Source organism: Patella vulgata, chromosome 1, assembly GCF_932274485.2.
Source record: "Patella vulgata chromosome 1, xgPatVulg1.2, whole genome shotgun sequence".
NCBI lineage: Eukaryota > Metazoa > Mollusca > Gastropoda > Patellidae > Patella > Patella vulgata.
This window is the reverse complement of record NC_065879.2, coordinates 16526987-16553914: the sequence shown is the minus strand read 5'-3', so window position 1 is coordinate 16553914 and position 26928 is coordinate 16526987. Positions and strand designations below refer to the sequence as shown.

At 34.2% G+C, this 26928-nt stretch overlaps 1 protein-coding gene and 1 long non-coding RNA gene across 2 annotated transcripts in view; both read right to left on the bottom strand.

Annotated features, from left to right (window-relative positions):
- Positions 1–26189, bottom strand: LOC126828648 (prostaglandin G/H synthase 2). Its single transcript, XM_050558547.2, has 12 exons — positions 25912–26189; positions 21550–21663; positions 14651–14785; positions 12614–12730; positions 10874–11017; positions 9511–9654; positions 8247–8425; positions 7337–7525; positions 6679–6820; positions 5885–6171; positions 5042–5186; positions 1–4386 (listed from the first exon to the last, which is right to left on the bottom strand). The coding sequence occupies exons 3-12, from the start codon at positions 14715–14717 to the stop codon at positions 4025–4027; spliced, it is 1776 nt and encodes a 591-aa protein (XP_050414504.1). The 5' UTR covers positions 14718–14785; positions 21550–21663; positions 25912–26189; the 3' UTR covers positions 1–4024.
- The window catches only part of LOC130013086 (uncharacterized), a 33905-nt gene continuing 6977 nt past the window's right edge, over positions 1–26928 (bottom strand). The window contains exon 2 of the long non-coding RNA XR_008788425.1: positions 1–3185. This is a non-coding gene — a long non-coding RNA (uncharacterized LOC130013086). The remainder of the gene's footprint in view (positions 3186–26928) is intronic.

Genomic DNA, 26928 nt, shown 5'->3' with positions numbered 1-26928 from the left:
TGATTGTTGTTAACATTTATTCACATATATAGATCTACAAACACTCGTGAGAAATAAACATATTTATATACTTAACAAAAATAACTAAAATATACAAGATAAGTAATGCCAATTTAAATTCAGGATTTATAAATGCCTTTAAAGAGATAATTGGACCAGAAACCTGACTCCAACTGCTACTCATCTTGTTGTTCATCTAGTTGTGGGTGACGCTCTTCAAAAAAATCGCAAGGTTCGTCCATTTCAAGTATGATTGACATGAAACTTGACATGTTTGTTCCTTTGACAATTGTGAATCGATGCCAGAGATTAACTTTTGATATGACATCACAATTCCAAGATGGCGACAATGATGTCATGTTTGGTTCTTGTTCCATATAGTATTATCATACTTGTTGTTCATATGCATGGGGACCCTATTTGGTCAGATCTAATTATTAAAGTCACTGCAGATTTTGTCATGGTCACAAGATGTAAACAGTGTTAGGGCACATGATTGTTGTTGAGGATTGTGGGTTAGGGTAAGGGCTAGGGTTAGGGTTAATGCTAGCCCTGTTTACATCTCGTGACCTTGACAGAATCTGCAGGTGGCCTTAATATTTAGACGGGACAGTAGAAGAATACAAGATGTATTTTTCCATGAAAACATGGCTTACTGTTGCTGGATAAAATATTTGATAATGATGTGCTTTATGTGGGAAGTGGCACAAGTTTTAGGTGAAAACTATACAGAATTCTTTAAATATCACTAACATGGACTTCACAACATTAGGTGGGAATTACCCTTTAAAATAAAACTAACCTACAACAAGAGATATAATTACTTTTACTGATGAGGCAGAATCTTTATTTCCTCAGCTAGTGCTCAATTAGACTGCCCCAAACGGCCAGTCACATGAAACATGAATAGCTGTGGAATTCACTAGTGCCGAATTAACCCTTCGACAAATAAGGCATGTGCCATACGTTCAGTCAAAAATTCAGGCCACAAAAAATAAAGTAAAAAAAGTTGTTATCTAACTACTGTAATCGTATAGTAATTACAGTACTGTCACAAAAAAAGGAATTGGTTCTGATTTGCTTTGTAATAAATTTTCTTTTGTTAAATTTAACTTTCTTCCTTTTATCAGTGAACCCAGAATATTTGTATTTTCAGGCCACCTATCAAAATGTGCCTTAGGACCAGCAGAGTCTTAATCTTGTACTGGTTATATATCACAAGAACTAATAAAGCGTCCTATATTACAGACAGCTATTTACATGACACAGGCAGAATAGGCAGCAGTAATTTGGAACGGTTTGGGGATGTTCAGGGACATACCAGAATGAATTATATCACTTTTGCTCTTAGTCTTTTCAAGGCACCAAGTGATATAAATAAATGAACAAACAATTTGATATACAAAGAAATTAATGTGGAATTAAGCAATTTGTTTTTTATATCTCAAAAACCTATTTTTCATCCTAATTTTAATAATTGTAATATTTATTACATAATGTATGCTCTGGACACTGTTTCTCGAAACCTTAACTAAAGATAAAATCCAAATATTATTTAGTAGATACTTCAGTTTTGATTGGCTAAGCACTAAAATCAATCTAATATTATCCAATCAAATTACTACAATTTGGATTTTATCTTAGTTAAAATTTTGTGAAACAGGCCCCTGGTGATGTATTAATATTGTATTATTTACAATTAAATATCTTACTATGATTTTATTTTACTATTTACAAGACATTGCAGATGAAAACTTTAAAAATATGTGTAGGCCGATTCTAAATTAGGACTGCCTATATTATAACATCTAAATAAGGACTGGCCAATGACATCTATAATATAAAGACTGGCAATAACATCTAAATAAGGACCGGTCAATGACATCTAAATACGATCCGACAATGACATCTATGGACCAACATCTAAATAAGGACCGGTCAATGACATCTATAGCCTATATATAAGGATCGGATATAACATCTAAATAAGGACTGGTCAATGACATCTATAGCCTATATATAAGGATCGGATATAACATCTAAATAAGGACCAGCCAATGACATGTATAAGGACCGGCAATGACATCTAAATAAGGACCGGTCAATAACATTAATAAGGACCAGCAATAACATCTAAATAAGGACAGGCCAATAACATCAATATAAGGAGGACCAACAATAATATCTAAATAACGACCGGTATGAGATTCACAAACAACATCAATATTCATCCCATAAATAAGAATAAACATTAAAATAAATATTTTTCAAATTCAGAAATCATACATATAATGCAATAAATATGAAATAGCAGTTTTAGCACTATTAAGTTGGGAAGGCAGCTACAGGCCTGGGCCCTCCATAAATAATAGTATAAAATATTCTCTTATTATTCTACTTCTTGGTTGGGATGATATTTGCGTCCAGATCATAGAGGTGTATATATATATACACCTCCATGGTCCAGATCCATTGTACCTTAAATTTTACAATTTTATTGGGAGAGCCGCAAAGCACCCCTGTATCCGCCACTGCTAGAGCGTAAAAATCAGGCATATACACTGTGATCCAAATGAGATAACATCTGATTATTGAAGATGAATAATAAATACAGACTTGATTTGAAACCACTGATCGTCATTTGCAGATTTTGTACAATATCTAACTTCTCACAACTTTATCCACACTTCAAAATGCATTATCTAAGAGCTAAATATGCCCATAATCAACTCTCTAGACCATCGGACGGATTGAAACACGATTGCCATTTAATAATTTAATTTAAAAACCAATAATCAACATTTTGTTTATTATCATAACAATGGTAGCAATGATAATCAAGACAACACTATTCTTCAAACAGTCAGAACTTCGCTCAGAATAAAGTAATTTGACTGAAATTTTCAATATATTCCTTTTTCATTATCTAATATTTAACTATTAAAATCGAGACCTGTTAGTTATTTATCTAATCTTACCTAATGCATATTTAATATCTAATTAATAAAACCAAACCGTAGATAATCAACTGGCTTGGATTAACTTGGATTGTAAAGCCCATCAATGGATGTTAATCGACAGACATTGTGTATTTAGCATTAATTTCTTTCACAGTAATTCAATATCAAAACTTTGTTTGAAAACCACCAAAAATCACCCAATTTGTACTTGTGTCCAGTTTAAAACTGACTGATTAATTTTGATAATGAGTGTCCAATTTACAAGTATTTAATTTCCTGGCCACTGTTCAAAAATCAATCATTATACATCAATTATAAATTGTGTTGTTTATTTTTTAACAGTTATCGAGAAATTAAACACTTGTGAATTGGACGTTCATTATCAAAATTGAATGGTCAGTTTTATACTGGACACAGGTACAAATTATATTATTTTTTGTGGTTTTAAATGATTTTTACAAATTTTCAAACAAAGTTTTAAAATTGAATGAATGTTAAAGAAATCAGTGCTAAATACACGAGATTAAATGATACCTGGGTTGCAGTGAGAGGTGCCAATAACTTGTTTATATTGTCCGCAGAGGAATGCTGTGAGATTTTCAATTGATAATATATTTATATAAATACAAACGGAATCGAACCATATTAAATTTGGACTGCTAGAGAGAGAAAGAGATGGGGTTTAATGTCCACTCGACACAAACTAGGTCAAATCGAGACTAAAATATGGTTCAATTTAAATTCAATAATTCACTTGCGCGTAGGTGGAGGAAATCTGAGGACCCGGAAAAAAAACACACGAGGTTGGATAGGTGACCCTACTCCTTGTCACATGGGAATCAAACCATGCCACTTGACTCAATTACAGACCTTAAGATTTCATGCTCACGCATTAAATCCCTAAAATGACAATTAGTAGTTCTAATTAAAATGACGATCAGTGGTTCTAATTAAAATGACGATCAGTGGTTCTAGTTAAAATGATGATACATAATATGGACGAAGCTAACAATGAAAATTTAAATAAAATAAAATTTAAATAAATCTCTAATTTAATAATTATGCTATAACTCATCATGGAATTTTTTAATAAAGTCTTCAACGTCCCCCTCCACATAATTGGGAACTTGAAATGAAACTGTCGGACATTCACCCTTGATATTCTGACAAAACAGTTTTTGTATGGAGGCTGTTTTTATTAAATTAAATCCGACTTCACCGCCAAATGTTGAAGGTTTCCAGAATTTGGGGCTACATATTGGGTTTGACATTAATCCTTTTACAGAATAAGGACCTCCGATTTCAACGATACTGGAACCAAACATGGCCTTTTCTCGTCTCTTTTCTACAATTAACCCAACGTAAAATTCTAGGCCGTCAATATCCCCGTATAGTTCCTCTAACTCGGCAGCCATCTTTGTTTCTCCTATAAAAAAAAACAAACTTTAAGACAAAAATCAACATCTTTTAAAACCACGATTAACAAGTACTGTATTCGGAAACAGACTATAGGCCTTCTAGCAGTACCGGCAGGGAGGACCACACTACACACAAAATAGGGTTTCACCTATAATTCTCAGTGGTCTACAATGTCCCGAATTGAGAGAAATTCAATCAAGAGACACAGAATTTAGTCCTGCCCTATTTCTGTCAGTCCCGACAACTGACGTGGTGTGAGTAGAATCATGACATAATAAAACACAACAAATATGTTTCAGCTACACGTATTATGATTGCTTGAAATGGGATTTAACATCCTACAGGGCTAATGTGGACATGGTTTAATGTGGACATGGGTTAATATGGATATGGGCTAATATGGACATGGTTTAATGTGGATATGGGTTATATGTGGGCATGGGTTAATGAAGACACAGATACCCCATGTAGTGTGCTGTGAGGGAAATTTTGCTCAAATCAAACATGAGATCTCTTGTCAGTGAGCCAACTCAGTTAAAAAAGAAAAAAAAAAATTTCAAAGGATATAGTTTTTTTTTCTTATGTTTGTTTGCTGTATATTGGATGTTTTTTCCTCAGAAAATAGAAAGACCACATATAATGAACAAGAAAAAAATACGTACCAGTCAATTCTTGGAAACTTTTATATGCGGGTAGACCAAATCTCTGTCTATATCTGTTTAATGACTGTAGCCGGAGTTCTCTCCCATGTTTTATCGTATCCCTGACAACACTTAATGTCATATAACAATGATTATGATGACTCATCTAAATAAACAAAGAAAAAATTCAAATTATAATGGCATATATCAATATTTTCTTCTTAAATTCAGATTTATAGTTGAAAAGAATATGAACAAATCCAGAATCAACAAATTTATGGCCCGGTGACACAAAATTCATCCCCTGAAAGAAAATTTGCCACTGGTTAAAAAAATTTCAATTAAGGCAAAAATCAATCAGGTTATTGTCCCTTCCAAACAACTAGATGCTGTTTCCTGCAACACTAACAAGGCCAACCAGTTTCGAAATTTAAAAGAAACTTTCTTGGCCATGCAACAGCAAGATCGAACCTTGGATGTGAAATGAAATAGGGTTTAACGTCCTACAGTTCTGCACCGACTGGGCTAATGAAGAACGGGCATACGCCATGTAGTGTGCTATTATATGAAGGAAATTTTGGCTGGACAGCGCCGCTACGGTCTACTATTATATCGAATTCCTACTGTCATGGGTTCTTTTATGTGCACGGCAATGTTTTTGTGTCATCCGGATGGTTAGACAGCCGCCTTGTCAGGCCCTCATCCTGCACCACTGACAAGCAGAAACCATGCTGAAAAATTCTGAGGAACTTTTTCTGTCATCACCAAGATCGAACCTGGGACCTCCTGGTTAGTGAGACAGCGCCTTACTCACTGATTCACTGAGGGTCCTGAATAAAAAAAATAATGTTTTCAAAAACTTACCATGCCAGCTCTTTGTTTAGAGAATGAATCCACAAAACTTTTCATTCCATGCTTGATGACCAGATCAGATTGAAACACAAAATCTTTGATCGGATAAACAGTACCACTGATATTAAACTCATCGGGCATCAAAGGGTGCCAATGATACAGATGATTGAACTCGATTGTGATTCGGTTCTGGTATTGAAATTCCTCCCCAAAAAGTAGTTCTGGGTTAAAGGACAGTTTATAATGGTAATTACTCAGATGTTGAACGTAATCTTCAATAACTATTTTAATAGTCTCACCTGAAATATATAACATTTAAAATAGGTTAGGATAGTTTTGTCAAAATAGTAATTAAATTAACGGCCTATTTTTCTGCACCCACTGGGCTAATCAAGACAAACATACGCTTTAACAACTAAATTAAAATTACAACAATCACAACACATTAATCCATAAAAAAGACATAAACAAAAAACAGAGAACATTATTTAGTACACATGGTAAAAGCCTGACACAAACACAGCTAGAACTGTATTCAATCAGTTGTATATATTTGATTAAATAAAATGCAATGGGGTTTAACCGACTACTTTTCTGCACCGACTGGGCTAATTTTGCCTAGACAGCGGCAAACAGCCTACTCTTATTACGGATTCCAAGTGTTATTTTATATGCAGGCCAATGTGTTTACAGAACATCGTTTTTTTGTCCTATCCGATTGATTAGACACTATTCCATGTCAGGGCCCCCGTCCTGCACTTCTATCAAACATGTGTACATTAGACGTAAATTAAAATAAAACTCACCAGTAATAATTAGTTTAGCTGTTTGAAATAATCGTTCGTCATCCCACTCAGGATGTTCTTGTTTTAATACATCACAAACACGGTTGTGTTCACGTAACCAGATCGTAGCGTAAACAAATAAACCAGGTAATAAGCCAAATACCTACAAAATAACATAGATACGATTTAATTTGGCAAAAATCCTGAAACCCAGTTTTAGCTGAGAAATTTTCTATACAATACCTATACAATACATAAATGAAATGAAATGGGCTTTAATGTCATACTGTTCTGCACTGACTCGGCTAATGAAGACAGACATACAAGGGGAAGAGAGCGAGAGAAATGGGGTTTAACGTCTACTCTACATAAACTAGGTCATTTTGGGACTAACATATGGTTCAATTTTTTTTTATTTCTATAATTCGTTTGCGGGTAGGGATGTTTAGCAGTGGGAGGAAACAAGTGAACCCAGAGAAAGTCCACGAAGTTGGACAGACGACCCTACGTATTGTCATGTACAATAAGGGAAGGGGAAGCTATGCTGGAAACTCCTGATTACAACTTTCTCAGCCAACACCGGGAGTGATCCTGAGATCTCCAGGTTAGCAAGCCAACTATTTAAAAATATATAAGATTTAACACCAAACCCCCATGAAATACAAGAATAATCAATTACCTGTTGTCCCAGAGCAAATTGTTTGTTATCGGGTGTTCCGGGAGGATAGATCATGTGTACAGGTGCGTCTTTTAAATATGGTGGAAATTCTTCACCGTTTAATACCTGCATCTTCATTTTACCATCTTTCATAGAACGTAAAGTTAACTCAGATTGTTTATCACGACCATATATATGAGAAACGTCAACCTAAAAAAATATAAATATCAATAATGTTCATCCTTTAATGATTTACAATAATTCACAACAAATTTATAAAACATCTGTTGAAAACTGTCGCCTCTATCATGTTAACAAGATTTTGGGAAAAAGTGGAGAAGGGCAATCAAATTAAAACACAGATGCTATTTCGTTTCTTTTTTCAAAATTTCATTTTACTTGTCTTTATTACACTAGGATCTGGGAGAGTTGTTATATAACCTGCATTCTGGGTGATGTGAGGTCGCAGCGAGTTCTTGGCGTGCGATGCCCGAAACTGTGTAGGTTACCTACTAAAAACATCAACGTCGATTGGTTAATCAAATGTCTGATGTCATAGGGTCAAAAGCTGCTTGTATGACCCCTGACACAACCTCCCACTACAGCTGGTCAGATCTTCATGCAGTAGACGCCGTCAAAATTATAAAAAAAATGAAACAAATATGGATCTGTTTTTTAATCAGACTGGGAGAAGGGATAACTCTGAATGTTGATAAGGTGCATCCTCTCGTGAGGCCAATGATTCACACCAATTGTGTTAACAGTGAGGCAGATGTCCCCACCCGCAATCCTAAATTAAATATTGGACATTATTTATTATTTGGCACATTAATCTTTTGTAAAGCATTGAGCAATCAAATTGTTTATCGAATATATAAAATTAAAGGTCTTTGGTGCAGCAGTTTTTAAATAACAATAAAAATATATTTACCCCATGGCCACCCCACTGATAAGCAGGACCAGCTTTAAAATCTGTTTTGAAGAATTGATGCGTAAAATGTTGTGCGAAGAACGTAAATAAAACACTGCTTCCTAATGGATCGGGTAAAAATGTAGTCCGTTTGAAAAATTTATCTACTAATAAATCCACATCTGGTAAAACTTTCTTTCCTAAAAAATATACATAAAAATCATTTTAATATTAAAAAATAAGGAAAAGGGCGAAAGGTCCAACATTTCTGTACCTCCGACCAAGCTAAAAAGACCAGCAAACACCATGCATTATATATGTTTTCTGAGAAATATTGGCCAGACAGTGTTTTTTCATACTCTTTGTCAAATTTGAACAGCTATGGGGTCTTTTTTTGTGCAGGTCAATGATTGCACAGGAAGACATTGTATTCAACAAAATAAACTGTTCGGTTCCTAATAGAAGTACAGGAGGACCGCACTACACACAAAACAAAATCTACAAGATAAACCTACGGACAAGACAGAATATATAGACATTGCAAGAAATAAACAACAAATATCTAATCAAGTAAATGGATCCCGGGGGCCATTATTCCTACATGGTTGGAGGAATAATTAATATGCACTCCTTTTGTGTTTTGAGATTCCACTTGTCTTCACAATTGTATTTAATAAAGTTATTTAAAATACAGATGTGACGTCATCCTTTGATGTTGGCGGGGAAATGTGCCAAGCGTACATTATTTATATTAGTTGAAATATTGTACCCGTGTCACATATTTCATAGAAATGCATGTTCTGGATAGTGTCCATATTTTAAGTTGTTTAATGGTCTCGTGCAAGACATTGCATAATATATAGATATAGCCCTTGTGCTTTCGCACATAACGGCATATTCCCCAAGACTAGACATCTGTTAGAATAAGGTATTAATGGGACCAGAATACTGATAATCTTTAATTAATGTTTTAGCACTTGGACCGGCCAAACCCTCCAGATCTCAGGTGCAGTAATTTTCGGGGGATTTCGGACTGTCAATGAAGGGATATATCGTTATGAACTGTATCATGTCTCTCTTACTCTCTTCAAGTAGATAGTCATAGTCAATATTTACATCTACCAAGTGCTAATAAAGGATTTAAATTGACATTTTGAAATGAAATGCACCTTATATTAACGTCCAACTTTTCTGCACTGACTGGGCTAATGAAGACTGGCATACACCATACAATGTGCTATGAGTTAAATTTTTGCACAAATATTGTGAGGTGAATAAGACTGACCTTTGACCCCTAGTGGTGTAGGACATTCTGTAGGTACAGGAGGTAAAGTTCTAGCGAAGTAGGTATAGTTTAAAGCTGCCTCTAGTGTAGGATATTCATGTACAGATTCATACACTGCCGGACTGTCAACCATTATAGATCTCACTAGAATAAACAAAACATAGTAGGTATAATTACAACAAAAAAGGTAGGATGCCAGGCAACAAAACATACACCTACAGCAGGTAAGCTGTCCAAGCAGTCAACAAGGTTTGTCGCATATTATTTCTTTTGTCTGTAATGAAAGCAAGAGATAGACAGAACGAAATGGGTTTAACGTCCACTCAACACAATCTAGGTCATTTCGGGACTAACATATGGTTCAATTTAATTTCAACAATTCGATTGCGCATTTAGGTCTTTAGCAGTGGGAGGAAACTGGAGGGAGAGAGAGAGAGAAACAGGGTTTAACGTCCACTTGACACAAACTAGGTCATTTCGGGACTAACATATGGTTCAATTTTATTTCAATACTTAGCTTGTGTGTAGGGGTCTTTAGCAGTGGGAGGAAACCGGAGGACCCAGAGAAAACCCACGAGGTAGGACAGGCGACCCTACTCCTTGTCACATACAACCAGGGAATCGCAACCACTTCAGTTGGCTCAATGAGGGACCTCATAATACAGCGCGCACATGCTAACCATTCGGTCATCCAACCCCCCAGGAAACTGGAGGACCTGGAGAAAACCCACACGGATGGATAGGTGACCCTACTCCTTGTTACATACAAGCGGGGAATCACAATCACGCCACTTGACTCAATGACAGACCTTATGGTTTCATGCACACCCTTTAAACCATTCGGCCACACATCCTCCAAAAAGCACAAGAAGAGAACCAAGTGTATAGAACTAATTCCAGATTAAAAAATAGATCAGGTGTGGCCTCACACTGATCTGCAGTGAATATTCGCTTTGACTCTACAATCACTGATAGGGATGACATCGGTGTGGCTTAATGAGCCCCCAATATTAACTTTTTCCCTTTTGCAAATTAAATTCTGGAACATTTTTTTTAAGCATTAGAAAAATAAATAAAGGTGTTTGAAGTATATGTAGGTAAAATATATTTCCTATTTAGTGTTAATGAGTATGTAAAATGAGTAAATGGCACCATTCTGCCCGGACCAGTAACATCTTATAACAATGCACGTACCATTGAGCCAATGATTGACGTTGCATGTTAAAAGCAGTCATCTTTTACGGAATTATTAGAAGACTTTCGCAATACCTTTGTGAAACAGATTGGTGTGGCCTATCTTCATTAGTGTGGTCTTGTTCCTTGTGATATAAGTAAAGCATATAGAAAAAGGTATAATACTTACTTGTATAAATACGTTTCATGGCTTTATTTTTGAGGTAGGATATATTATTAATTAACGTCCACAACCATTTATTATTAACCAATAGATGATGTAAGCCTTCTGGACTCGGCTTTATTAATAACACAAATCTCTTCCATAGTGTCGCTAAAATAAACAATAAATATTATATAGAAAATGTCTCCTCAACACAAATATTTCTGACACAAACACAGGAGCTGTGTTTGATTACGCCATGCAGTGTGTTATAAGAGAAATTTTGCGCGAACACCGATGCTACGGCATATATCTTATTTCAAAATCCAATTGTTAAGGGTTCTTCTACGTGCATGCAAATGTGCACATGGGACCTTGGTTTTTCGTCCCATCCGAATGACTAAACAATACTCCTTGTTCAGCCCCTCTGTCCTGCACCACTGTCCTGCATATTTTTTCTTTTGTCAGTAATGAGAACGTTTACAACACATGAAAATCTTATTACAAGTAATAACCCATGAAGTAATTATCAGAAATTGTTAGAATTTGTTTCAATTGTTTGTCTCATGGCCTTGAACAATTCATATTAACATTAGCCTCTAGAGCGTCCACAAATCAATAGGATTTTTCATCTCATGACTCTAAACACTGTGTATAAATTCAAAGTCAATCGGATATTAACTTTAGCCTGTAGAGTGTCCACAAGTAATTGTGGGGGCTGGACGGATGGACTGACGGACAGGGGTGATGGCAGTATACAACCACATTTCAATGTGGGCATATAAAAAATGAATGAAATAAAAAGACACATGGTTTTAAACAGGCCAATTCAGACGGACATAAGCCCCGAAGCCAAGTCTTTATCATACTTGGAGCTGAATGATCTATAAATCACAGCAAAATTAAAGAAAAAAATATGTTTGCTAACTTCCCGGGCTATTTTCATGCGTTAATTTGTCATCATCCGTCATAATTATGTATCTTTGGGTTCGTGTCCTACAAAAAATAAGCGACTGAAATGTCAGCCTGTACCTGAAGGGTAACTGAAGGCTGTATGTAGATAATTATGATGACTGTGAAAAATATCATACAAAATAACAAGAACAAGTATTTTATGACACTAAGTTAAAATATCAAAATAATAACGTTACCCCCTCCCCCTCCCATCCCTCTCTAGGCCCTTACACACACACAACTTTCAATATAACAAATATAATTTACACTAGTTTAGTTATATCGTATATCTTTGATTTTGATTTTTGTTTTTATCAGAAAAACAAAGTGCTTACATGAAGGTAATGGGCCCGTCTCGAAAAATGCAGTATGTTCTAGAATCACGCAATAATTAATTGTTAATTTTATCATTAAATACTGCTCCACATATAAAATATTCTCCAAATAAAGTAATTTGACTGAAATTTTCAACATATTCCATTTTCATTATCAAGTTTTTAACCATTATAGTGAGAACTGTCAGCTCTTTATCTAAATCTTACATAATGTATCTTTAAAGAGTTACCATTCCTGAATTCCTAAAATATTTAGTATAAGTTTCCACAAATAGGTACTGAGTCCTAATTAAAGGGTTACTATTGTGTTTTGCAGATTTTTAATCATTTAAACTGCAATATCTTCAACTAAAAAAAATGTCTTCATTTGGCCCTGTTGGTGTAGAACAGTAGGACATTAAACCTGTCTTCATTTAGCCCTGTTAGTTCATTAAACCTCATTTCATTTTATTTTTAATAGAAAATTCTCTATACTCACGATGTTCACAGTTATCACCGTAGTAATCTAGACCGGTACAATCACACGTGTACGAATCAAAACCCTTCGTATTACAGATACCTTGATTCTGACACGGGTACGAACAACACGCATTTCCTACAATTATAAAAAAAAAAATTAGAATATTCGTAAATTAAAAACAAAATACAAATTAAAATCATCCATCTCGTTACGCTCTCCCCATGTCCCTGCAAAACCATGTCTACATATCTACTTCTTTATCGAAAGGCGCTGATCGTTATTCGAGAGATTTCAAATCTCTTGCAAATTACTATGGTGAAAGTTGGATCTCAAAAATAGGATTATCAGTCCATAAATAGTTTAATTCCATGAAACATACATTAAAATATACAAGAGCTAAATCTGCCTACTGCAGGTCTTTCTTTAGGCCTGAAATGTTATCTAAATTATTAATTAGACATTAAATAACCTATCCAGACCATAATCAACTCTCGATGTCATCGTTAGCCTACAATATTTACTGGATTTGAATCCGATCTGCTTCTCAACACTAACTGATGATTAAATCCCAAAATGGATAATCAAGACTTTTTTTTTATCATACCGAGCTTAGAAATGATGATCAAGGCTAGGCCAATATCTTGGTTCAGAGTGGAACAATTTGACAAAAAATTTCAACATATTCTATTTACGTTATCTATTTTTTAACTATTAACAGTCAACGCTTTATCTAATCTCCCATAATACCTCTTTAAATTCTTAGAAATTCTGATTTTATGTCAATTAAATTTACAGACAGGTAAATTGTCCAATCAGTCAAGAATTTTAAATATAACTGAAATGACAACCCTGCATGCCAGCCATCTTTCTGAGCGAATCCAATTTGACGAACAATAGCAGTAAAAACAATATTTCTCAATGTCAAGTAGCATTTTAACAAATTACTCTTTTCACTGCATCTGAGTCTTAAAAATATAATACGAAGCAAGTATATTAATATGAAATGGTAATGCAGTAAAAGTGACACAAACTATTAAATTTACTAACATGCACGATTAATAGCAAATATAACATATATAATATATTATGAAACTGCTAAATTATTTTATATATGAAGTTTACATATTCTAATTGTATTGTGTAGTATATTTATAAGGAGAAAAATTAATATGAACTTGCTTTTGAATCCTTAGTTTTCAACAATGTGTGTATTTAACATCAATCTTATTTTATTGTTTAAATCAAATCCAATCCTTTCAATCATACATTCTGCGTACGTGCCAAGAACATTTATGAGAAATCTTAAGTATTTAAACGTCACAAGCAGTGTGAAAAACGTGAATTATATGATATGTAACACGTACCACATGATGAATTAACCAAACAAACTGTTAAAAAAAACACAAGGACATAGAGGCAGCTATATATCTAGATGGCGTTTAGCAGGTACTTTAAACTATTACGAACACCATTTAGATTCATAATCTGTTTACATTCATAGCGAGAATCCATTAAATAATCATTTCTATTCTATACAGTCTCTAATAATGTAGTCAGTTTTACCAAGAACTGATACAAATTCTTTGTGTAATATTTTTTGTGGGGGAGACCTTCTAACGAGGCATTTAACTAGATTCATTGAGTGCATTCTATAATGACAAGATAAGTTTATTGCCAGCAGACATTTATGCTGATGTATTTTAAGAAATCCTTTTTGAATTCACCATGTACGCAGAGTTTTGGCTTCAAAATTTTATTTGTCGGACGTTTTTGGGGTTCAACCTGCTGAGGTTAGCAGAGGCAACAGACACAAACTAGGTCATTTTGTGACTATCATATGGTACAATTTTAGAAAACTAGAGGACCCGAAGAAAGCCCGTGAATTTGGGTAGACGAAAGCATGTCTCGTCACTTGATCAAATGACACACCTTAGGATCTAAGGACACGCAACCCCACAGTATGTGCCAAATAGGCAGAGGTCAACAAGTACAAAAGAAGATTTCAATAAGCAGGACGACAGCATGACAGCCTTCGCTGCCCCAGAGTTATCTTACCTTGTGTTAGTTGTAATAAAGATGAACACAACACGGTGAATATCACAGTTATATAAATACTCTTCATCGTAATTCTTATCACAGTTATCTCCACTTGTCTTAAATAAACACTTGTTATAGGTACTAATTCACAATCTGAAAATATAATCAATTATAAATATTATGGTAGGCAGGAATACAAATGTTGGAATGATATGTATGGTAATACATCAGTATATGCCCACCAGAAATCATTATTACACTCTACACAAACTCGGTCATTTCGGGACTAACATGTGGTTCAATTTTATTTCAATAATTCGCTTGCGTGTAGGGTCTTTAGCAGTGGGAGGAAACCAGAGGACCCGGAGAAAACTGCCCTGACGACCCTATACTTGTCATGTATAACTGGGGAATCGAAACCACGCCAGTTGACTCAATGACAGACCTTATGATACAGCACACACGCGCTAACCATTCGGCCATCCAACCCCCGACAAGAATAATAACAAGAGAAACAGACTAAATTGTATGTATACATTCCTCCCCACAAAAAAGTTTAAAAGATATATTTGTTGAGTTGTGTATATTTGGCTGTTTATTTGGTGAAGAATGTCAATTAGATTCTAATTGTTTGTTATGTCAACAAATTACGCTCATCAGTAAACACAACACATCGTCTCTCTCTCTCTTTAATCTCATTGCGGCCATGTTTGTTTTACCTTCTCTCATGTATTAAACAATGAAAACTGCCCCAAAAAATGTGACAACAAAAATTTGGATAATTTTCACTGGAAGTTGATCTATTTTACTTATTTGCATGCAGCACATTTCTTTGTCTAATATTATATGAACAACTTTTACAATTAAAAATTTTTTTAAGATTTTCTCAGAAATTCTTTCAGAAATTGAAGGGTTCTGTGGCCAAATGGTTAACATGTGCCCGTTCCATCATAAGGTCTGTCATTGAGTCATGTGGCATGGTTTCGATTCTCCACTTGTATGTGACAAGGAGTAGGGTCGCCTGTCCAGCCTCGTGGGTTTTCTCCGCGTCTTCTGGTTTCCTCCCACTGCTAAAGACCCCTAAGCACAAGCTGGAGTTAAGCCCATGTCTGTCTGTCTCTGTCTCTGTCTCTCTCTCTCTGTCTCTTTCTCTCTCTCTATATATATATATCTCTCTCTATTTTACTTATTTGCATCACATTTCTTTGCCTCATATAGAACTTATCTTGTTTCTGTTGCATTCATCAAAATAACAAATGTGCAATACTCTTCTTATATATGTGTATTCTGCACAATGAGCAGAAATATTGTCTAAGAGTTTCTGATTATATCACATTCTCGGGTAATACTCCACATCTCTCGCCAAACTGGATGCCGTCTCCTCCCCGGACCCTCTCCTGCTCAAATTCCTGAATCTGCCCCCTGAGGAAGCTGGTTAGACAAATTACAGGGCGGACAGTATATACAGTAATAATGAATTATAAATCCCTACTATACTTCATGTACAGAACGATGACATTAATTTTGTCTCCTTTAAGGTCAAAGTTCATTTCAAACAAACTTATACAACGAAATGGAGTTTAACATCGCATCTACTTCAGATGGCTAGACTGTTAAATTAGTGACTTTAAATGTCAATGGCTTACTACACCTTCTTTTCTACCCCTTATCTCTGACCTTTCTCTCTGTCCCACTTCGCTAGTCTGTCCTCTCATACTCCTCGACTGACTTCTTAGTCAACAAGTAATTTGAAGAAATATAATTAACGCTTTTTAACTGAATCGAAAGTCGAATGATTTATGATACAATAGTGGCCGGTTCACTGTTTTACCAATCAGTTTTTTTAAAAATTGTTCGCCCGAAGCCGCCTACAATTAGCTAATTAAGATCCTTAAATCAGAGTTTGTGACGCAACCCAAACTTGAATCATCAAGGGAGTCGCGGTGGTTTAGTGAATAAGACGCTGGTTCACAAATCAGGAGGTCTCAGATTTTCCTCCTGGTGTTAGCAAAGACATTTCCTCAAAATTTTCTAGCAAGGTTTTCCTTTGTCATTAGTGCGGGATGGAGGGCAAGAACAGTGTCATTCAGAGAGAGGGAAATGGTGTTTAATGTCCAATCAACACAAACTAGGTCATTTTGGGACTAACATATGATTCAATTTTATTTCAATAATTGGCTTGCGCGTAGGGGTCTTTAGCAGTGAGAGGAAACCGGAGGGCTCGGAGAAAACCCATGAGGTGAGACAGGCAGCCCTTCTCCTTGTATCGTACAACCGGGGAATCGAAACCGCGCCAGTTGTCTCAATGACAGACTTAACCATTCGGCCATCTCCCCCCCCCCACCACCCGTCATTCAGATGAGATAAAAAACCTAAGGTCACTTGACAGTTGAGATACATAAATAAGTGGAGGTCATAGCTTCGCCTACCAGGCTAAATTGATCTATTGCACACTGTATGAAGTATGTTGGACTTCATTAACCCTGCTGGTGAAAAAACACCCAGTTCATTTCATGTCATTTCATGTCATTCCCCTCATAGCACTGTATGGTGTATGCTCGTCTTCATTAACCCTTTTGGTGAAGAAAACACCAGTTCATTTCATGACATTCCATGTTATTCCCCTCATAGCACTGTATGGTGTATGCTCGTCTTCATTAACCCTTTTGGTGAAGAAAACCCCAGTTCATTTCATGACATTCCATGTTATTAACCTCATAGCACTGTATGATGTATGCTTGTCTTCATTAACCCTTTTGGTGAAGAAAACCCTAATTCATTTCATGTCATTCCATGAATAACATTATTTTTAGTAAATTTACTACAACCCTACTATCATTTCTATCTTTTACTATAAATTATGATCTTGGGAGGAGTAAATCACGATCAATTGCGAAACGTGCACTTTGTTACCTATGTTAAAGTGATTTTGATTGGTCGATGGACATCATGCTATAAAACATATATTGATGTCAATTGTTGCGTTACACATGATTGAACACAATTCATTACCAGTAAATTTATTACGTTACGCCTTTTTGATTTTTATATAAATTACACTCCCCCACATGGAGTGATTAACACCATGAAGTATTTTATGTCGTTGATTTGTTGATTATTTTATTGAGGTGTAACCCAGTTACCCAAATGTTTTAAAAAATATTAAATATTTACAACAGGTATATTGTCATCATACTTGGACTTTTATTAAATTCAAATGTACAGTATTTTGCAATAAAGGACTCCTCCCTTGGTGGATCTTCTCTTCTGGAGTGATTAACTCCGTGAAGAATTCTTTGTGGTTGAATTTTTGATTATTTTATTGAGGCACAACCCAGTTACCAAAATTTAAAAAAAAAAAAAAACAGTAAATATTTACAATAGATATATTGTTGTTTACCATTTATAAAAAATAACTTTGCAATAAAGGACTCCTCCCTTGGTGGACCTTGTGCCCTGGGCAAAAAATGTCTTCAAATCTTAAATTCAAATACATAGTTCCGCATTTTACAATGAAGGACTCCTCCCTGGGTGGACCGTTTGCCCTCGGCAACAAATGTTTTTGCCTGTGTTTGATAGCCAATCCCATCCCCCACATATTAATTTGTAAATACAAGCAGTTATAATTGATGTCTAGAAATTATACGTAATTTGAATATATATCCTTTTGATCAAAATTAGATATTATGGATGCCTTTAAGCTGTAAATTAATATTCTTGTTATGATTTGATTTTCTTTCATCTCATTATCTAGAGGGAGGGAAGGTTAAGTGGTCTAGAACCAGTGCCATGCCATTCGACACAACAGCACAGAAGAGACAAAGGGTTGGTGATAAAATGAGTGGTCCAACTCCAGTATACTATTGTTCGACACCACTATATTTTCCCTATACTGGGATGTATTTATATAAGCATGTAGGAATATAGATGTGATCATCATGTTTGTAAAATAGTGGTCTGACTCCATCTCCCCAGTATCGACACCCCTGCGGTCCCTTATATGGTCTTCACGTTTGTCTAAATACAGGACTAGTATTCGACACCTTATGTGGTCTTCATGTTTGTCTAAATAGAGTGGTAGGACTAAGTGGTCTGACTCCATCTCCCTAGTATTCGACACCACACTGCTGTCCCCTATGTATGAATGCAGATGTGACCTTCATGATTGTCTAAATAAAGTGGTGGGACTAATAAGTGGTCTAGATCCAGTCCCCTACACTTAGACACCACTGTATAGAGATGTAGTTATAAAAGCATGTATGAATGGGGATGTGACCTTCACGTTTTTCTAAATAGAGAGGTGCTACTAAGTGGTCTAGTTCCAGTCCCCTATGGTTCGACACCACTGCGGTTCCCATACATACAATACAGCATAAAAAATACATGTATGAATGTAGATGCGACCCATATGTTTGCTTAACCTTTAAATCGTATTATGATATTAAGGGCTTAACCTCCGTCAATAGACCCAGTGTTTGAAGAACATATTTTCTATCTTTGAGGCTGTTTGAGTTAAATCCTACCATTGTGTTAAAGTCAACATGAAAAACTCGATATAGTCAACCTACTGGTGTAACCACAATCTCTTCTGTAATATCTAATTACATACTCCCTTTTTTTTGTAAGACATTTAAGACATGTATTTTATTGCTGTGTAATCTCATCCTAATTTAAGCAGAGAAAGACATAATGATTTCATTTGTACCTGAAAAACTGTCAATCTGACATGCATACATTCCCCCCCCCCACACACACACACCACCACCACCACCACCAAATGAAAAAACAGGAGTCTAGCAATTAAAAAACTGGAGAATCCAGTTGTTTTGTCATTCTTCAAATATTGAATGGTCTGGAGGAGAACATTTCCTAGACTTGTTATATATCTATGTCTATTTAAATATTTCAATGGTTTTATTTATATACACTGGTTGAGTGAAGGGAGTCTATAGTATATTAGACATAAATTATTCTTTCACTCCTGAATATTATCTATTATCAGACAGCATATGCATAAATTGACAAAATGGTGAGAATAGACAAGTATTTATTAAATTGATTTGGAAATACACAGTACACAATTTTATGGAATACTGTTTCATACTGAGCAATGTTTTGACTATGATTTTCTGCTCAGTAATAAACAGTAATTGTAGTCCATAGACTAATTGTGTCCTGTATTGTATTCCATAGACTAACTGTGTCCTGTATTGTATTCCATAGACTAATTGTGTCTTGTATTGTATTCTATAGACTAATTGTGTCTTGTATTGTATTCCATAGACTAATTGTGTCTTGTATTGTATTCAATAGACTAATTGTGTCTTGTATTGTATTCCATAGACTAACTGTGTACTGTATTGTATTCCATAGACTAACTGTGTCCTGTAGATTTCCAGTTCATTTAATAAATGTAACTGAAATCTCGATCTATTGGTATGGTCATATTTCTGGACAATCTATATGAATCAATGCATGTCATGTCAAAGAATTAATGGCAGAAATCACAATTGTGAGTCGGATTCTGCATTTCATGACTCGATATGTACATTCACAGTAATTGTTTTTTCACAGAATTGTGTCATGTGTATTCTTTTATTTCCTATCTACTGACAAAATTGAGAGACTGGAAGACCTTTATGTCATTGCCTATTGATCAAGATTATATGAGCTTCTGACAATTGTGATTGTGTTAAGAGTAGGTGGAAAGAAGTAAATCAAAATGACTTGAGATGACACTGAAGTGTTTGTATTACAAGTTATTTTTATGTTTGATGTTTTCAAGAGGTCAAACTGTCACAGGCAATTTTTGATGAGGTCAAACTCTACATGTAATTTTTAAGTGGCGGTTAGTTGACATTGTGATGTCAAGGGGTGGGAGAAACCCATAACATCCTCACTAAAACAATCCATAAAGATAAACTAAGGCAGAGATTTTACTTCAAAATTGTGACAGCTGATCAATTTTGGATATATTTTTACCTCAGATTAGGAAGATGGTTTGGGTGTTGTTTTTTTTAAAAATGACAAGTTTTAACATTATTCACATTTTTAAAATATATTTTAAAATTTGTCAGCTGATCAATTTTGGACATATATTTTTTATTTATTATTAGCAATATATTTTTCAAATAAAGACGACAATTTTTCACATTATCCCAATTTTCAAAATAAATTTGATCATAGGTCATTTTTACACATGTATTTATTGGTGATAATCTTTGAAATTCGAACTACATGGTATGTAGCCTAATTGACTGACCTTTAAGTTCTGCAGTCAGTTGATTTCAATGCAAGTCAGTCATGACTGCCAAATTTGACTGAAAGAAGAGCCTTGCTTTACAGACTGTACGAAACGTTCTTACTAAAATATTATTCAAATTTAATTTCAATTTAAGTTAAGAAGCAGACTAGAAAATACATACCCTATAATTATTGAAAATCAAAGATTACAATTCATAATTATCTTGATATATGTTATATTAATTTGGTTTAATATCTATTTATTGTATATTTATTGGGTTCAGCTTCAAAACTCAGTTATCAGTATTTGTGTGAGGTAACTACTTGCAAACATTTGGGGTTATTTTGGGTTTAAAATGTATTTTTATGAAAGTGAAGTACTTGCCTTATCATGAATAGAAATAATTCAAGATCACTCTAAAATAGCCCTACCCCTATTCACAAACTATGTTGACAAATTGTGTTATTTTCAGATCGCACATGATATCCGGAAATTTGACGATTCACTTTTTTGTCAATTTAGTGGCAAATCTATGCATGAACACAGCAGACCTCCGCCAAACAAGAAATAACAACTGCAAGAGATTCATCTCCTGTCATTAAAAATCCACCGAATATTCCATGAATATAACAAATTAATTATTATAATAAAATTTTTAATCAAAAATACTCACCCTTGAATAATAAATTTTTAGTTGCTAAATAATTGTCCTATATTTCTTCACTTTTCAATGTAACGACTTTTATCTTTTCTTTCGACTTTTAAATTGAATATATTTTAGTTATACCTGGAAAATATTGAAATATAATAATCAATTAATTGTGTGCTGGTAAAACACCCCTTTAAAGTTGGAATTTGCTGAAACCTCTTGGCATATTTTTTTCCTCTCAACGGCCTTAATTGTACAATAAATGTTTTGTATGCTGCCCTGACTGGAGTGTTCAGTACGATAAAAACCTGATTGTATCTTGAGATGTTCAGTCAGCAGTCTTGGGCATACAAAACTACAAAACTTACGCTGTCTGTATAAATACTATAATTAGTTACTATTGAAAACAGAAACAAGACTAGATGACCAAGATTTTAAGTCCTAAATTTTTGATTTTATTAGAAAACACTAACTATACTTCGGGAATTTGGAGAACTATTTATTCTGCTTCTTCCAGTTAATAAAATTGAAAATGTTATTTAGTCTGTGTGTGTATGAAAGATGTAAATCCCGGATTAGAGCCACATGACAAAGTAGTAGTATACTATACATGTTTGAACATGGTGGTCATTCAGGGCAGAGATCTATTCTCAAAGCATATAGTTCTCTGTGTGAAGAATGTAATCTTAGGGTGTTCAATATAATATACGGTTTAGTATTCATTAATTACTCAAGATCACGACACTACAACTAAGTGGTTCATCCATGAGCTTTCTATCAAACACCGACTAACCTAGTTTCACGAAAAGAAAATTTTTAACTCAGGGTTGGGTAGAATGCCAATAAGAATATATTATAACCATAAAATCTCGACACTGCAACTAAACGGTTCATCCAAGAACTTTTTCTCCCAAACATTTCACTTGGATCATGACAAACCCAGTTACATTATACATGAAAAGAAAATGATTAACTCAGGGCTGGGTATAATACAATACGATTCCACGTCAAATAAGATATGTCAACAGAGAAAGTGTTTGATCAGAAAATACAAGATGAAGAGCTATCCATCTCACCTCGTCAAGTTGAAAATGATTCCACTTACAACCTAGCTTAAATATACACACACACCCTCAACACTCTCATCTATATCAAAATATCTGAGAAAAAAAAACAACAACGTAAAGTTGAACTTTGAATCTTCGATTCTTTACAAATAAAATACTCTCTAAAGAAAACAGGTTTTTTATCTCATAAGGGAGAGGTGTATTCTAAGATCACTGTGTCAAACAGGTTTTTTATCTCATAAGGGAGAGGTGTATTCTAAGATCACTGTGTCAAAATATACAACATAATTTCTAAGTATGCAAATTTACTGAGTTGGAAATGAAATAAAAATTGGGTTTAATATTTTACTTTACTGCACTGATTGGGCTAATTAAGGCGGGATGAAATGAAATAAAAATGGTGTTTACTTTGCTAATGAAGATGGCCAGGGTTGACAGGGGCTTTCAATTTTTTTCTGCCAAAATGGATAATAATTTTTATATAAAAAAATGATCATATTTTTATTTCTGCCAACTGGAATATTTTAGCTGCCAAAAATGTTTAATAAAAAAAGACAACTTGTAACAAATTTATTTGTCAGGTAGCAGGCCTGTTATAAACTAACTACATATAGGACAACAACTTACAAAACTATCTTTATATAATACATTAGAATAGTTTTTATTTAATAAGATCAGATGTTATTTTTGGTGACTTTAGTCTTTTCACACACCGTTTTGAACAATATATTTTCAGTACTGGTATTGGACATTCTCAAGGCAAAAAAAAGAAAAGTGGTATTAGATATGAGAGAGAGAGAGAGAGAGAGAGAGACAGAGAGACAGAGAGACAGAGAGTGCATTAGGGTCTAACAACCACTCAATACAAAGTAGGTCATCTTGGGCCTAACATATTGTAATTTTATTTCAATAATTCATTTGTTTGTTGGGGTCTTTAGAGAGGGTAGAAAACCTGTGAATGTGGATGTGTTTTTCCTCTTCAACCCTAAAAACCACCTATTCACAAATACCTTTTTACCAAGATAACAAGCTACGGGTCCGTGGCTTTATAAAGAATTCAATGACAAATCCCATTTCACTTTCACGACCACAGTAAAAATGGCACGTACTGAAATGAAATGTGATTTAATTTTTTACTTTTCTGCACCAAATGGACAAATAAAGACAGGCATATGACATTCAGTGTGCTATGATGTAAGTTTTGCTCAGACAGCCTACTCTTATTTCTATTTCCAACTGTCAGGGGATCTTTAAAGTGCAGCCTGTGCTATACTCAGCCCATGTCAGGATTCGAACCTGGAATATTCTATTCGAGTGTTCAGGGCCCTTGAAAAAAGCGATCTTGATTCATTCCAGAGAAGTTCATATAGCCTGAGTAATGACAGGTGTGATGCACAAGGCAGCTTGACATGTTTACTCTTTCAAGAACATTTGATACCACTTCTCACTCAACTTCAGTACAGCCACTCCTTATTTATTTGAGAAGTTTGTATAGCCAGTTAACTATAGTTTGAGCAGTGACAGGTATGATGTACAAGGCAGTTCACTCTTACCAGAACAGCTGATACCACTTCTGAAAGAGCAGCACAGTTAACAAATTGTGCTTTAGTATCAAATAAATAGCACATGTATACCAAGCCTAAAAATCTTTCTATTTTTGTAAATGATACAAATCATGAAAACTATTTTTATCACCCGAAGGTTAAGGTTAAGTGTCGTGGGATAATTTATTACTACAGTAGTTAAAAATTCAACGATTAAAATTGCTAATTGATTTTAGTGTATTTGTAAAGAGATTAAAGGTGGAGACAGTTATGTTATATGTATCTATATCTAGACAGTTATGTTATATGTATCTATATCTAGACAGTTATGTTATATGTTTCTATATCTAGACAGTTATGTTATATATTTCTATATCTAGACAGTTATGTTATATATTTCTATATCTAGACAGTAATAATTTTCTAGTAGACTAGAAGGTAGACTATCAAACCTTGAAAAGTTAAAAAAGTGAAAAAGAAACCAACTCCAAAACAAACAGGATTCTTTTGCATCCAAATTTTTCTAGTTTGTCAATCTTATTTACCTTATATTACTCGCATATTTTTTCTAAAGGCCAATTCTGCCGAAACTAACTTTCAGAAAGGCAAATGACTTTTTTCCCCCCAAAGAGCTTCAAAGGATTTTGGAATGGGATGGGTGGCTGGCAAAATCAAGAAAAATCTTCACCTAAATCCATTCCCTGGTGGGTGAGGGGTGTGTGTGGAGTGATGGGTGGGGGGAAAGTCCAGAAAAGTCTCCATCTTGATTCACTCCCCACAAGCAAATGTTCCCTTTTCAAGTTCATCCCTTCCCTCCAACAAAATGGATCTGTTATGTATTATATGTATCATCAGCAGGGAATTTGTCCTCAGAAGCAGCAGCATCATAATCATCAGCTACTATCTCTATGGCAGAAATTTCTACTATGTGTAAACTACATGAGATCTTATCAAATAACTACCGGTTAACACTGTAACCCAGATATCATTTAATCTTGTGTATCTAGCACTAATTTCTTTCACATTTGTTTAATATCAAATCTTTGTTTAAAAATTCGTAAAAATCGTTTAAAATCACCAAAAATCATCTAATTTGTACTTGTGTCCAGTTTAAAGCTGACTGATTAATTTTGATAATGTCGAGTGTCCAATTTACAAGTGTTTAATTTCTCAATCACTGTTTAAAAATAAACAACCCAATTGATAAATGATGTGAAAGAAATTAGTGCTAGATACACAAGATTAAATGATACCTGGGTTACAGTGATATATCAGTACTCTATTTTATCAGCATGACATTATTGACTGAGAGAAACATAATTTTGCTATAAAAGTATTTCCTGAACTCTTAAATCCATTAATAATATGAGGGAATTGCAAATAGGAATTTAAAACATTTGTACACATTTCTAACTGGTTATTCATGTCATACAATCAATGACATACGTTACAAACACTTATTACCTTTGTACCTATGTCCGTAAATTCTCTAGTAAGCTCACTAAAAATATGAGGTTATCGTGTATAAGAACTTAAACATTTGTACACATTTCTAACTGGTTATTCATGCCTTGATTACTAGAGCATACTTAAAATACTTACAAAATCTATAGCAAGCTCAATAAAAAATATGAGGGAATCGTAAATAAATCATTTGTATATGTTTCTAACTGGTTATTCATGTCTCAATTACAGAGCACACTTAAAATATGTCTTAACCGCAAGCCTAAATACTTAAATAATATAAGTCAATGACATCTGTTTCAAATGCTTACCTTGGTACTTGTATGTGTGTCCGTAAATTCTCTAGTAAAGCTCATCAGGTGTCATAAGTTACAATAAAAGTTTCTAAAGTTATAGTAAGGCAGTTTATTTATAAATATATATAGTCTTCTCACCCACCTACATACATCAAAGTACACAATCACCTTATTTCATCATATACACAGTAATAGATACTTTATAACCTATAGGTGTATACCAGTATACATACAATAACGCATACTCTCCTATACCACACTCTATATTCATCACGTATAGGTCCTAGCTATTCATTGGTTAAAGTCATATAAAGTGGTGGTTTCCTCACTAATGACAGTCCTTCTTCCATCTATTAAATTTAACCAGCTAAAGGGACATATCATCTTATCTTTATTTAATGTCAAAATTTTGCTTAAATGAATGAAAATAAATTGTACTTCAGTGAATTAAAATACATTTACTAAAATTGCAAATTTTGCTTCAAAAATCAAAAAAAAAACTGACTAAAATTATATATCAATTAATGTCCATATTACAAATTTTTCTACTGACAAAAAATTTTGTCAATTAATGTTGAAATTTCTAAATAGCAAATTGTGCTTCAGTGAATATCAAAAATATGGAACTAACTTAAAAGTTTTTCAGAAGAGCATTATTAAAGGCTCAATACCACTCTTGTTGTAACTGAATAATATGTCCCAATCTTTATTCTGGTCAACAAATTGTACTATTTTACAATATTCCAATTAATTGATGATACAAATTTCATCTTAACACACCTAATTTAAAAAATTGGAAAAATTCAACTAAATGATTTGAAAAGCCTGACGTAAAGCTTTTCAAATGTGACTTGGACAAGTTAAATAGGATTTAATGGATAATTTACACAACAGGTAAGACACTAACACATCTAGTACTTAGAATAAGGCTATTTTTTATTTTCTGGAGCTGTCAAGCCAGCAAGAGTGTTATTGTCCCTTTAAGTATTTTTTTTGATTTTAAATTTTTATTTTTCCAACGAAAAATAAGAA

Coding starts and splice junctions, on each gene's coding strand:
- LOC126828648 (XM_050558547.2), bottom strand. CDS start 14,717: ATGAAGAGTATTTATATAACTGTGATATTCACCGTGTTGTGTTCATCT. Junction 12,731..14,650: donor TTTATTACAACTAACACAAG/GTAAGATAACTC, acceptor TTATAATTGTAG/GAAATGCGTGTTGTTCGTAC. Junction 6,172..6,678: donor AGCTAAACTAATTATTACTG/GTGAGTTTTATT, acceptor TATATATTTCAG/GTGAGACTATTAAAATAGTT.